This window comes from Antedon mediterranea, chromosome 5, assembly GCF_964355755.1.
Source record: "Antedon mediterranea chromosome 5, ecAntMedi1.1, whole genome shotgun sequence".
NCBI classification, from domain to species: domain Eukaryota; kingdom Metazoa; phylum Echinodermata; class Crinoidea; order Comatulida; family Antedonidae; genus Antedon; species Antedon mediterranea.
In genome coordinates, this window is record NC_092674.1 from 16,657,092 (window position 1) to 16,673,012 (window position 15,921).

The following is a 15,921-nucleotide window of genomic DNA, read 5'->3' on the forward strand; positions in this document are numbered from 1 at the left end:
TTGTGCTTTTCTTGGATTTTTGGAGAAACAAGTTAGGCAAACCGTCAATTATTTGTTTTAAACTAGCTTGATTGTGTTCAATTCATTTAAATAACCGAGTGCACTTAGTGCCTCATAACAGTTTTCAATTTCATCTGAAAACTCCCTTAAACATTCACCTTTCCTCTAGTCAAAATCTCAGTTTGGACCCATGCCTGGACAATGATTGCTGTATTACCAACTCTTTCCCTTAAGGTGTCCCAAGCTTTAAATCCTTCAGTGGGTGGTTTCATGACACAGAATTGCATCCGGAGCTTTACCTTTACAAAATAATATTAAGGTGTTCAACTTAACACTATCATCATCAACTCCTGACATGCTCTGGTAAGAAGTTATAAAGGAATGATAATATACAAGGTCCCCGTCATAATGTTTCAGGGTGTACGAAGCGTACACATTATTGCTTCAACAACATTAGCTTGATCTACAACATTATGATTTTCACTATTGTTTACCTTATCATTAACTATAGTATCAGGTTGAGTCTTTTATAATGTTTTTGTTTCAACATCTTGAATTGCTTTTGCTGCTAGGTTGTTAGATACTGTTTTGGTCTTATATTCAGTCTTGATAGTATGGACTTCTGTCATATATTCCTTTTTGCATCACTTTCTTCTTCCTTTTGAAATTCATCATCATCATCATCATCATCATCATCATCATCATCATCATCATCATCATCCACTCGACTAACTCCGCATGAGATTGCTCAATGGCATCAAACGTTCTTTTAACTCGTAATAGTCCTTCTTGCAGTTCTTGCTCCAATATGGTGATGAGTTTTCTAAATCCACTATTCGGCCCACTTTTGGTGGGACGATTCGGCCCACTTTTGGGCCGAAACATCCCACTTTGTGGGCCGAAACGTCTCACTTTAGACCAATTCATATTCATTTTTTTTGGTATTTATCAAGATTTTAAAGGTGTTTAACAATCCGTATTTTATTGATATTGACAAAGTTGATATAATATATATAATAAATTACTAAAAAAAACGTAATTTTATATTCAATTTATTACTGCGAAAACCTTGTTTATTTCGTGCATTCGCCAAGTGGTCAACAGAGGGCGTAACTTGTTTACATCGTTCGCGTGACTAAAAAATGATCATTTTCGACAATGTTTTCAAAATGTTTGCTTTATTGCATCTTTATCCCTAGTAGTGCTACTCCCTAGTCTCTCTGAAAATAAAGTTTGGGGAAAAAAGCTTATTTTATGCTTATAAATGCATATCAAAGCCGATAAATGTAAGTGTGCCGAATCGTCTCAGGGCCGAATCGTCCCGGGCCGAATAGTCCCGGGCCGAATCGTCCCAGGGCCGAATCGTCCCGGGCCGAATCGTCTCAGGGCCGAATCGTCCCGCTACCCTGAGATTCGCCTGTGTTTGAGACGATTTATTCAGAAAAAAAAATCTGAAAGCAAATACAAGTCATAACTTACATGTTAGAAACAAGAACTGACGTATGATTGAATAGCTATTATAACTTTATTTTAACATTTGTTCAATAACTCACTGTTTGTCAGGCAAATTCCTAGCACAAGCCTAGCACAAGTCATACTTTCGACCCGTCAAAATACACTCATTAGTAACTGAAACAAAATTATATTAATCCATGATAATTATAACCTTCTGATCCCAAATTCTATAAACCTTTACAAACAACTTAATCCGCTACAATCAGTAGTAAACAAGTTCAATGTATTGTAACGAAAATCCATTCTCGGGTTCGTTCCCTTTTGGGGGGAGGGGTCTGCGGTACTGCGACACACTCGAATGAAACAAACAAATCAATTACAATTACTGGAGTGACCTCCTCCTTTATTCTTCTTTGATTCCAAATTATTGGTAACCACCGATTATAATAATTAATTAGATTAGTTCTGCTATTACGCCGGACTTGAAACAACAGCGTAACCACCAGTAATGACGTAACCTCCAATAGTAGCGTAACCACCAACAACGGCGTAACCTCTTACGGCAACGTAACCACCAACAATGGTGTAACCTCCAACAGCACGTAACCACCAACAATGGTGTAACCTCCACAGCAACGTAACCACCAACAATTTGGTGTAACCTCCACAGCAACGTAACCACCAACAATGGTGTAACCTCCACAGCAACGTAACCACCAGCAATGGCGTAACCGCCAACCAGCAACGTAACCACCAACAATGTGTAACCTCTAACAGCTACGTAACCACCAACAATGGTGTAACCTCCAACAGCACGTAACCACCAACAATGGTGTAACCTCCACAGCAACGTAACCACCAACGATGGTGTAACCTCCACAGTAACGTAACCACCAACAATGGTGTAACCTCCACAGCAACGTAACCACCAACAATGTGTAACCTCTAACAGCAACGTAACCACCAACAATGGTGTAACCTCCAACAGCAACGTAACCTCCAACAATGGTGTAACCTCCACATAAACGTAACCACCAACAATGGTGTAACCTCCACAGCACGTAACCATGACCAACAATGGCGTAACCACGTACCGGCTAACAGGGTAACCACCAGTAGTCTTAACCACTGGCTAATAGGTGTACCCACCAGCAAAGCAGTATCACAACCACAGGGTGTACCACGGGCTAACTGTATTTCAAGCAGTAACACAACCAGTAGGTGCAACCTCCGGCTCAGCTATGTCTCAAATAGTGATACAACCAGTACAGTAGGTGCAACCTCCGGCTCACTATGTCTCAAATAGTGATACAACCAGTAGTTGCAACCTCCGGCTCACTATGTCTCCAACAGTAGCACAAGTGGTAGGCTGTACCTTCCGGCTAACTTTACTTGCTGTGTCTTAACTCTCCTTTTATTATTCAGCTCTAATTTTCTCCTTCTCCTTTCTCTAATCTTCTGTACACTTTGTTTTCCAATTTCTCTACTTATTTAACACGTCTTTTCCCTGCTTCTCCGCTTTTCCAGCTCCAATCTCTCCCTCTTTTTTAACGCAGCTCGAGGTAACCCTCCATTGCCTTCCTTCTCCAATCCCTCTCTGCCCTTTTTCTCACGTCCGTTCTCTCTGCTACTCTTCCTGCCTAACTCTGCCTCCATCTGCCGCCCTCTATCTGTTCCTTCTACCCCAAAATCATTACAGTATTATTACCTCCGCCAAAGAGGTTATATTTTCACCCCTGTATGTTTGTGTGTGTGTCTGTGAACAGTTTTCATCCGATTCTCACCAAATTTGGACACAATGATGCCCCAAAAGCTTGGAAGAGTTCGATTGTGAGGGGAAAAGGTCATAGGTCAAGGTCACAACTAACAAAAAACTATTTTACTGCCTAGAGACCACAGTTTTTATCCGATTCTCACCAAACTTAGCCACAATTATCAATGACATAACAGCTTCAAGGGGATTGGATTCGATTGTATAAATAAAATGAGGGCTATAATTACGTTTCCTAGTTATGTGCATGACTTTACACTTCTTTGCATTTAATTTCATTTTATTATCCTCACACCATTTGGAAATTTTACAAAGATCCTGTTGTAAGGTAAGTGCATCATGACGACTGAATACAGGTTTATAAATTACTGTATCATCTGCCTACTGCTTCATAACAGAAGAGGTATTTAGAGGTAGGTCATAAACAAAGAGATTAAATAGAAGCGGGCCTAACAATGATCCCCGAGGAACACCCGAGCCCACTCTATCCCAATCAGAATGCTCCTTATTAAGAACAACACGTTGGAATCTGTCACTGAGAAAGGAGTGAAGACACTTTAGGAGAGATCCACATACTCCCATGTTGTGCAGTTTCTTGATTACTAAATCATGGGGAACACGGTCAAAGGCCTTCTCCCAATCAAGGAATATTGCATCAATTACAGGAGGTTGTCTAACATCCAATGTTTGTGACCAATCATGATATAACGCTGAGGCCTGTGTAATACATGATCTACCTGGATAAAACCCGTGTTGCGTGGGACTTATAAATCCAAAAAATTGAAGATGAAAAAGAATGTTATCTGCTATAATACGTTCAAAAACCTTACCTATAATAGAACATAGCGATATGGGTCGATAATTATTAACATCGTTACGATTACCTGACTAAAAATAGGAGTGACATTCGCGAGTTTCCAATCTTTTGGTACAAAGCCATCCGTTAAGAACTTGTTAAACATTTTGCACAACACTGGGGCAATAATTGGAGCTGACATGGATAACATTTTAGGTGTAATCCCGTCTGGTCCAGGGGATTTGTTGGGTTTCAATGACAATAGAGCCTCGAAAATAGTTTTTTCAGTAATATTAATGTTATTAAGGGGAACAATATCTGGGTGAACACAATTACAGATCTCATGGTTAACATTGAAATTACGATTAGGTTAGTTAAAGTTTGACGCAAAGAATGTGGAAAATGCATTAATACCTATTATAACCATCAATACAAGTCCGCCTCAGTAAAGGACCGAATGGTAAAAGAGCCGAAGAAGGCAGTAACGGCGTTCCATACTATTACTAGTCTCCTAAAAAGTACTACTGTATTAGCCTAGTACTAGGCTAGTAGTAGGAGGCCGCCTATATTATGCTTACCAAATTACGATAATGTCTAGGCCTACCTCCTCCTCCTCCTCCTCCGAATGTAATCCAGATAATTCAAGGTAGGATAAAAGTTCGCCATAAGTTTATAGGTGACGGTGCAGTTTAGTACCGTACCACCCGGACTCTAACTTAAAATTACTAAAAAAGGTCAGGGTAGGGAGGGGATTCCGGGCGGGTCGGCGATTGATTCGTCCCATTTTTTAGATCAAACTAGGCCTATCCTAGGCCTAGGCCTAGTAATGTTAATATAGGCCTAGGCCTAGGTCTACCTAGGCTAGGCCTACGTTTTTGCGGTATTTATCAAGTTTCTAAATGTGATTGAACTACCATTGCTAATCATGCCATTTAAGAAATGTTGTATTTCCAACAATATGTTGATGACCTCCTCTAACTAGCCTAGCTAGAGTAGGCCTAGAGGCCCTAGATAGTAGTTAGGCCTAGAGGCCTAGGCCTAGCTAGGAGGAGGGTTAGTAGTAGGGGGTGCTGGTCAACGCGTACCCAAACCAACCCGTACCCATGCCAACTCGTACGCAACTTGGCTAACCCGTACCCAAATAATTGGTCAACTAACTCGTACCCACTTTGGCTAACCCGTACCCAAACCAACCCGTACCCATGCCAACTCGTACCTAAATATTTGGCTTACTCGTACCCAAGTATTTGGCTTACTCGTACCGATTATTTGGTCACAGTGCATTTCGGCCGCCAATCATTTCGGCCGCCGGTTATGGAACGACCAAATTCATGAAACTCCAAAAAGGACAAAATATGGCATGATCATTTCGGCTGCCAGGTATGGCTCGCCAAATTGAAATAGCCAGAAATAACTGTACAGAATTACAGTGAAAAAAAATAACTTTATCAAGTCTATGGAACGCCACAGAGAATTATGGTCATTTAAACTAGAGATCAGTTGTGCAATGGGCTAAAAACTTCAGCATCAACTCCTTCTTATTAAAAAAATATTAATATTCACTGTAGTGATGGCAATGTGCACGCTATAAATATCGCTTGCTGTTTCTGGAATTGAAGACCGCCGATTCGGCTTAATAATACACTATTTAGTAAAATATTAACATTTTAACACACATGGCGTGTCATACATATTCAAGAATAATTACAATTCTGGCGGCCGAAATTAACAATACATATTTTGTCCTTTTTGGCGTTTCATGAATTTGGCAATTCCATAACCGGCGGCCGAAATGACTGGCGGCCGAAATGATCAGACACCGATTATTTGGCTTACCCGTACCCATTTTTGGCTTACTCGTACCCATTATTTGGCCTACTCGTACCCAATTTGAATAATTACTTGTTTTGGTAATGATTTGATTGGCGCAAAACTAGTGGTATGCTTTTGCCGTATGAATATTTTTATATTTAAATTGTTTTTTTATTTTACAGGTCTCGGTGAAATGTGTGCCAATAAAAATGACCATTAATTGTAAACTTCGTTTAATTAGGGCAAGGCATTATATTTGTTAACATTTATTTCAATGTAGTATTATATTTTTATAAACGTATGTTTGTGTCTTTTTTATTTACGTAAGACAACATTAATTAATAAAAAATTAACTGTTGTATAGTATATTACAATTCAATTAAGCCCAGAGGTAAAGCACCAACAACGTATAATTTTTATACTTATCAATTTTTATTCTTATCACCTAATTATCTTCCCTGATTAGGCCTACATTTGATCAAGTAATTTTTATTTCTATTGTGTTGGTATATTTAAAATGATTTGAATTAACAACGCTCTGTTTAAAGTGGGGTTCCGGGTTTAAAATGAATAATAAAAAATATATTTGTTTGTCTCTTGAATGGTGAAAGTTTCATTTATATAAGCGCCCAGTGAAGCAGAGCGAAGGCTGTGAAATGAGGCCAGATTACAAGTGCAGCTACGGCAAAATCAATGAAGTGTAACGTATACTGTACATTCCTGCTGAGGAGCAAGACGACGATACACGTGCTCTCTGCCCATGTCATGTATTCTAAAACTTATGCTCACTTAGCAGCAAAAATGAGGCTGGTATCCACTTAAATAGTTTCGTGATTTTAAAAATTAGTGACTACTTAAAAATGTATCAAATATTTTCGAAATGTTAAAACAGTTTAAGAGCCATTGTCTGTAAGAATCAAAGAAATATAAAAAATAGTAGTGGCAGACTAAAAAAAATGGATTTCTTTCAAATTTTGCACATGGTTTAATACTCTAGTAACTTTCGTATGCACTTTGAGGTCCAGAGACTTGACTTCACAAATTTGTTTAGGATGGTTAAACAATCATTTTTGGCTTGGTTACACAATTTGAAAATGTGGCGAAAGGTCAAAAGGTCAGGTGAAAGGTTATACCAAACACCAATAGGTAGTTAAATCTCGACAACCACTGGTCACAGCAAGGTAATTTTGGTCTCAAATTGATCAGAAGGTATACATTTATATTCAGTCTAATGGGACATTTTAGTAAAAAATGACCGGAAATGCCATTTCTGACCTTTGACCCACTACCCAGGGCATGTATGTATAGATCTCCGTAACTACTGGTCATAGACACTTAAAAAATTAGGTCTTAAATTGTTTGCAATATACATTTTATTATTTGTTGCACATTTTGAAAAATGTTAAAAAAGGTCAAAGGGTCAGGGTCAAGGGTTATATGAACAAACACAAATAAGTACTTGTATCTCGATTTTAATTTTTTTAGTCTCAAAATGTTGAGAAGGCATGCATTCATATTCAGTCTAATGGGACATGTTAGTGAAAAATGATCAGAAATGCCATTTCTGACCTTTGACCCACATACTAGGGCATCTTTATATCTATGTATTGTAAGTACATGTACTGGTCGTAGAAACTTCAATTTAGTATCAAATTGTTGGAAATATACATATTTACATTCATTCTAACAGAAAAATTTGATGAAAAGAGTCCAAGAGCATTAGGGTTTGACCCGAAAATTTCTGGTAACAAGCTAATTTTTTCAGGAAAGGTCAAGAACTATGATTGGAACATCATACTAAAAGTCCCGAAAAATCCTCCTTGTGCTCTCTGAGAAATCCAAGATGGCGTCCAAAATGGCTGCCATTTTAAATTGGTCTATAACTTTGTAACCGCTTGTCGTAGAGTATCGATTTTGGTGTCAAATAGTTCACAATATATACATTCCTATTTGCTCTAACAGAAAATTTTGTCAAAAAATGGCCGCTACTACAGTTTCTGGCAGTTTGACCTTTGACCTGGTCTTATCATATCTCGGTAATGGCTTGTCATAGAGAATTAAGATTAGGCCCAAATTGTTCAGACCATGCATATTTTTATTTGCTGTAATGAAATATTTTATCCCAAAATGACCGGAAGTGAGGTTATTGACCTCTTATTGACCTATTCATATCTCTTTACCGTATCTCAAGAAATATTTGTCGTAGGTAAAATAAAACATTCAAGAGTGTATTCTCTTTTAAAACAAGGAATGACCTGGTTTCATGTTTCAAAATGCATTATTTTTACAAATAAAATGGTCCTTAACATTAGGTTTTTGACAATCCTGAGTATAATATGTGCCATGTAGTACATAGTGTTTCCTGCCAATTGAGCATTTCCATGCGAAATGTATATAACCTGAACATTTCATTCTCACAATCACAGTATCATAAAGTCTATACATTTCCTAAATTATATAAAATTTCTACTTCTCTGAACAAAAATAATTATCATAATTTCTAGTTATTGTCAATAGTTTTATTTATACATTTTATATATCCAATCGGCTCTTAATTATTTATTCATTTAATTTATTGTCCATTCCTTTCCGATATTAAATGTTTTTTTAAATCATTGGATTCAAGCCCAAACATCACAGCGAATCTTCCACGTTATAAAAAAAAAACAAATGTAATCGTCAATACAATGTAATGTTAGCTTGCAGTTAGCTGTGACTCTGCAAGGCGCCTAACTTGTCTAGGCTAACGCTAGCCCCCGTGTCGATGCACCGCTGCCATACACGGCCTGATGAACACCCATCATCAGCAGTAGGTCTTACAGGCGATGACGGCGAAAATCTGAATAGGCGCGCCTAGGCCAAGCTAGGCCTGCTTGGTTTTTTGCTGTTGATATCGTAAACACTTTCGAAACCAGTTAACATTAGCTTGGTAGTTATAATGCTGCTTTTCAATAGTGAAAAATAGTTAATTTGAGTGACTAAATAGGTTAAAACGGCGTCTGAAATCAGTCAAATTGACAATAGTGTCCATGCTGCTGCTATATCGCACACACTTCCTGGTATGACGTCATTGTGCCTTAGACCAAAATACCGCGTTGCTACGGAGTGAGTTTTCTGCGCGTATCAAAAAGAATTTCATTGCAAACTTTTCTTGTAAACTAATTGAATGATTTATAAGTTTTTAAAATATAATAACTTTATAAATATTTACTCAATATTTATGAAATAAACACCATTGCAAAGCTTATGATTCAAATAATCCAAATATATGAAAAAATTCAAAATGAATATTTCCGACAAAAGTAGGGTTTTGCCAGATCGGGTCACATATACAGACATGCTGAATATTGCGGATTTCATATACTGTAATATTAAAATTGTCTAAAAACATAATCAAGGGTTACATTTAAAATCACTTGAAATAAAAAAGGGCTACACATTTATATTAAAACTTCTTATGCAGCATATGTCACACTAATATAAAATACCATTTTAAAGCGTAGGGAGAGAGATCTCCAGAACATATATATTTTAATTATTCAATAGGTCAAATATCTTGTCTTTACTATTTTTCAATTTCTGTTCAGCAGTATAAAAGTTATACAAATATTTGCAGATTCTTTTTTTTTCTGTCGTTTCTAGTTCTTTATATATTATGGAGGATTTATATATACAAAAAGTAAAAACTGAAATTAATTCGTTTACAAGTTTGTTTGTTGTTCCCAAAATTACATTAACCCACTTTGGGAAGTCTTGCTGTACTGTAACCTCATTTGGAAGACACTGAACCAGCATATCTTTAAACTTTCTCCAGACCGGTTGAATAGTTTTACATGCAATTATTGCATGGACCTATAAATCAGAGGTCCATGTTTATTGTATTTCTTTATATATTAGCTTTATTTCGAAGCGGTTTTAAAAACATTTCTGTGAAGAGATGAGAAAACTACACAGATTTTGACCAACCATTTTTCATATGATAAACGCTTTTAAAATTTGTCTAAAAATGATAAATAATACTAAACCACCTGATTATAAACAATAATACAATTAGCTGGAAAATTAAGAGGCTCGTTGCGTTTAGGAACACTTAAAAATATCGTGCATAGCCATAATACGTGATTTTGGCCCTTTATCGGCAGAACCTCCTGTAAGCGGCCACTTTTCCAGGTCCCGAGGGTGGCCGCTTACGAGAGGTTCAACTGTATTTTAAAAATCAATTATCCTTAGTTACGCATAGAAACAGGTTCTAAGATAACATAAATAATACATTTTGACATAAATTGACCCACAAATGACCCTTTCACAAGATCAGACTTTTTTATTCAGTGATTTTTGGGATTCAGTAGATATAAAGTCAGGCAGCATTTGTCACTATATTAACTTTACTTCATATATTTAGCCAAATTTGATTTTTCACTTTTAAGTGATCAAGGACATCACAAGAAACAACTTCCAACTTGTTGTCCAAATTCTAAACGCTTTTTTCATTCGCTGGGGGCGCTTTTTCAAAATGGCCGCCTATGCTATCAAGTACTTATATCTCGGCAACCACTAATCGTAGAGACTTGGTTTTAGTTTTAAAATGTTCGTAAGGTACATAATTCTATTTAATGGAACATTTTGCCCTAAAATGACCGGAAATACTATTTCTGACCATTTGACCTTTGACCTGATCTTATCATATCTCAATAACTATTGGTCAGAAAGAGTTGATATTTATCCCAAATTGTTCTGAAAATACATGTTTCTATTTGCTTTAATGCAAAGGTTTGTTTCAAGATGGCCGAAAAAACCATATCTGACCTTTGACCATAACTTGTGTGATATCCACAACATGTTGGTTATAGATAACATTTTTCGACAGATTGCTCAGAACATCCATATTTGTAACACATTATTGATTTTTCAATTATTGATGCTTTAAAACATTCACTTAAGCTTGGAAATTAAAGTTTTAAAATAAATAAAATCCACTCATTATCTCCATACATAATCCTAGCCTGTGATTGGCTGAAAGTTCAAGCAGATTAGATTCATGAGTTTAAATGGAGTTTTTTAAACCGATTTAAACAGTGTTTGCTGGGAAATCATACTTATTATTAGTACATATACATTTACTTGTATAATAATGTACCTATGCTGATATAAATGTTGTACAGAGAGGCCTTAGTTAAATAGTTATAAACTATAGTTCCAGCCTAGGCCTTGTCGCTAACACCTAGCAAACAATGCTAGCCTTGTGAGATCCCCGTGGAACTCAGTGACAAGCCAACTCAGTGCCTGGCATGGTAACCTCCGATGATGTCAGTTAAATGATTGAAAAGCGAGACCAATTAGGAAAAGAAGCATTGGATAAATTTGTGACTTCACGAATGGTTGAAAAAACCGTAAAATGTTGGGACCCTCAAAAGAAAAACAACTTCTCTTATTTCAAGGATGTAGGAGCAGTGGTGAAAACCAAAATTAAAGGTCAACTAGTTTCAATTAAGCAAGAGAGAAAGCTGCTGTCTAGATTGTTAGTTGTGGTGAAAAGCAGGCCAGAGTTCCTCTAAAGGATGTCATAGGCAACTATGAGTTCAATAGCACTCCACCATCAAATTTCCATCCAGATGGAAGAATGATAATGCTTTCTGGAAAATCCAAGGTATTGCAGTCAATAACAGAACTCCCTCTACCAGATAATGTCAACAGGCTTGTACAGAAAGATGATAAAAAGCAGCATCAATCCTAATTATTGATGGAATGTGTGTCGTCAATATGGTAAAGAAGGTGTCTGATAAGTTCAATGCTTCTGACATCTTTTATTTGATCAATATCTATCAGCATCTTTAAAAGAATCTACGCGAGATAAGAGAACACAGAAAACAACTACCATTCACTACCATGTCAATGACAACACGGAGATTAAGAACATTAAGACATTTTTATCGCACAAAGAGACCAAAGCTGAACTTACAAAATATCTGTCAGAGAAGATATCTAATCACTTCAAGAACAACACGAAGAAGGTCCTAGTAACGCATCACACGTCCATGATGGCAAACTGCAATCTCTCAGAAGTTGTCATGATGCTAGAGATGACACACGGACAACACACATTAGAAGAAGGGGACCAACTGGTCTTATTGTATGCCTTTGATTGTATGAACAAAGACCCAAGTGCCAATGTTGACATATTTTCTGTAGATACTGATGTCTTTATCCTTTTAACAGGAAGCTATCCTCGACTTCCTCCAATGACCACATTTTTTAGGAAAAGAGGGGAAAAATACCTATATGGGAATGCTATTACCGACTTTGAAAACAAATATCAGCAGCACTGATTGGATGGTACGCATTTAAAGGTACAGATAACACAGGTACATTTGCTGGAAAAGGAGTGTCCGCCCATTTCAAAGCACTTATGAAATGTGACGATGAAATACTAGATGCATTTGCTGTATATGGACTGACCTCTGAAATACCAAATTGGATTTTCAGGCAAATGGAAAGATATGTTTGCATATTATACAGTACTTTTAAGATCAAGGCAGATTATGTCACACAGACTTGAGATGGATGTTATTTGCACAGAAAGGCAAGGAAGGACAACAATTACCTCCAACCATGGGAACTCTTAGACCACACGTTGAAAGAGCATACTTCTACATGTCTATTGTATGGAATTCATCATGCAAGCCAACTCCATCTATTCCACCAGCAACTGACTACTCCTGGCAACTAGAAGATGGTCACTTGAAGCCGGTATTTTGCAACAATCCACCAGCACCAGAAGCTCTTCTAGAAATTCGTCGATGTACCTGTGATGGTTCATGTTCAACAAATCGCTGTAGTTGTAAGAAAAACAACTTGCTCAGTACTGATGCATGTGAGTGTGGTGATGAATGTGAGAATACAAAGGACTGGAATGTAGAGCTAGTAGACGATATCGATGAACTTTATTGACTGGAGAGGGTAATCTGACTATATTCAATATTTATGGTATGTATTTATTTATTATAACAGTTCCATTGGTGATTTGAAATATTGATTTTGGAACAAGGGATATCATCAACAAAACCACAAGTACCGGTACAAGTTATAAACAATACTAGACAAATCTATAGACTCTCAGTTGTGGATATTACATGCATTAGGGCAAGAGGTCAGATATGGCATTTCTGTTTGCTTTAAAACAAAACATTTAATTACAGTAAATATAAAAAGGCATACTGCGAACAATTTGAAACAAATTTCAAGTCTGTGTGACCATTAGTTCTCGAGATATGATGATAGAAGGTCAAAGGTCAAACAGTCAGAAATGGCATTTTTAGTCATTTCTGGTCAAAATATTCTATTAGAGTAAATAGAAATATGTACCTTACAAAAATTTTAAGATTAAAACCAAGTCTCTACGATTAGTGGTTGCCGAGATATAAGTACTTGATAGCATAAGCGGCCATTTTGAAAAAGCGCCCCCAGCGAAGGAAAAACGCGTTTAGAATTTGGACAACAAGTTGGAAGTTGTTCGTTGTGATGTCCTTGATCACTTAAAAGTGAAAAATCAAACTTGGCTAAATATATGAAGTAAAATACAAATGCTGCCTGACTAATAAGTAAATTTGGGAAAAAGTAGTAAAGCTATGTAATCAATTTTTTGTAGTCATGAAACCCTGTATTAAAAAAAACTTAGTTACGCATAGAAACAGTTGCTACAATACACTATAGGTAAAATGTTGATGTCATTTGAGCTCAATGAAAATTTAATCATTTTTGTTTTCATGAAAACCCCATATTTTATTTTAAAAAAAAATTATCCATAGTTATGTATAGAAACAGGTTTAAAGGTCAATTTTTTACTTTTATTCAGATTTGTCAAGACTTTTTTCTGAGATTATTAGGATTCAGTATTTAAAGTAAATTTGGGAAAAAGTAGAAATGTAAAACTATATAGAAAACGCTCACTTTTCTGCAAATATACAAACAAACTTACTCTGAAGAGCCATTCTTCCATCTATTACATCTTTCCTCAATAATTTGTGAGCCATTTTCTTCAACTCGCATGGCCAGACTTGGTTGGTTTGATGTTGAGGCTTTTACAGCTTTTACAATGATCGAATGTACCTGTTCCTTGATGGTTTTGCACTTGTGATTAGATCAGTGAGGTTTAATTTTTCTTTGCAGTGCTCACATATCAGGATCACAGATGGTAGTGCATCTTTAATAATCATAGGAATTTCTTTTGAATCCCCTGTGAAACTTTGCAATTTCACGTAAAACAATCGATTTTGTTTTTCCGACTGGTTTGAATACTTTATTTGTACATGAAATAAAAAAAAAATGCTGACATGGTGTTTGTATTGTACATTTTTGAGAGAAAGCAAGTTGTTGCAAATTTGGCATTGATACATCTCATTATAGTCTTGCTCATAAAGTGTCAAATTTTTACACAAAAATAAAAGCAGTTAATACATAATAAATATTAGTCTTACCTTATATGTACTGTATACAACAATAATTACCGGTATTATTAAGAAATGTAATAAATGAAGAGGACTTTTTCAGCTACATGAACAACTTGATCGCATTTGTAAATAAACGTAACTACTTCCCATTTCCAGTCTAGGCTTTGCAAATATTTCAATAAAAAACAATAAAAGATGTCATTAACATAACTTTGCTAGATAGAACTATTTTAAAGTAAGAATTAAGTATAACATTTACTAAAATTAGTAGGTAAATTGTAAACATAGGTAGTATAATGAAATGTAAAGTTCTGATATGATTAACTTCGCAAACAATTTGCAGCTCTGGTTTCACGTCATCTGTTATTACTGAGGGCGCTCGACTTACCGTGTATGAACAGCCGTGAGACGAATTGGATTTTTAAATCGAGGAACCCATTGTGTGCTCGTTCTTAATAAATTGTGTGTTATAGGTTTTTGAAAGTTATCTTTAACCATTTGAAATAAAATGCCACTATCACCATGTAAATAAAGTCTTACATAATTTTCATTCTAGAGATACTTTGCAAGAGTTATTACTATCACTTAAATCAACTGTTGAGGGATTACTAGCATCTCATTCAACCTATGTATGGTCAACATATGGTGGACTTGGTAGGCTATGTAGTGCTGTCAACAAGATACTATGCCATAAACTTAGACAAAATCAAGTAAGTGTAAAACTTTAAAGAAACATGAAAAATAAAAGATAGGATATAAAAAATTTAGCTTTTGGCCAAAGAAAGTATTGGATTTCTCTTTAAAAATAAAATAAACCAATTGATTTCCAACTTGATGTCTGTTAATTAATTGTTTTTTCTCAATCCAATTGTTGGCCAAAGTCAATATGGTATTTATTATGGTACTAGCAGGTACCCATCCAATGGACGGGCACCATCGTATAATGATTTTAAGGTTCAAGCAAGCAATTTTAAATACAAATTTGCAGAGTCATTGCAAATAATGTTAGTGCTCACTGTAAAATGAATTTTTGCAAAACATGCAGTCACAAAAAAAGAATCTTGTTAGATATTCATTTTTAATATACATCTTTGTTCTAATTTTGTTTGTGTAAATATATTAAAATAATAGACGTTCATTATTTTATTCATTAATATTATTATGTCGGTTATTTCCGTCTTAATGTTTGTTTGGTATAGGACATAATACTACATTTCATGGTCGTCTGGTAAATTGTCATGTTTTGTATAAGCTTCCAAAGTTTATATTATTATCATTTCCGACTGGAGAACAGTCTGGTCTGGTTAAATAATCTTGTGCAGTCTTCTGTTGTTCAGTTGAATGTCTTGATTTGTGGTGGTAAAAATGTTTAGTGGTTTTTCTTTAAGATGAATAACAATGTATGTTTTCTGTTGGTGTAGACTACATTCCTTGAAAATAAATTACATAAAACTTAAATTACATTACTTATTACTTAAAAATTAAAAATTCAAAAAAAATAACAAAACATACATGTACTTCACAATATTTCATATCATAAAACCCTGGGAGCTAATAGAATTAGAAGCATCTCTTAGTTAGATATATCGGTCTAAAAGTGGACCGAATCGTCCCGCATTCAGCTATCGCCTATAATAGGC

General features: G+C 35.8%; 1 protein-coding gene across 1 annotated transcript in view; it reads left to right on the forward strand.

Annotated features, from left to right (window-relative positions):
- The first annotated feature begins 4,565 nt into the window (after positions 1-4,565).
- The window catches only part of LOC140048489 (run domain Beclin-1-interacting and cysteine-rich domain-containing protein-like), a 106,892-nt gene continuing 95,536 nt past the window's right edge, over positions 4,566-15,921 (forward strand). The window contains exons 1-2 of the mRNA XM_072093220.1: positions 4,566-4,668; positions 14,838-14,991. Of these exons, the coding sequence (XP_071949321.1) occupies positions 4,613-4,668; positions 14,838-14,991 (210 nt within the window). The 5' untranslated portion in view covers positions 4,566-4,612. The remainder of the gene's footprint in view (positions 4,669-14,837; positions 14,992-15,921) is intronic.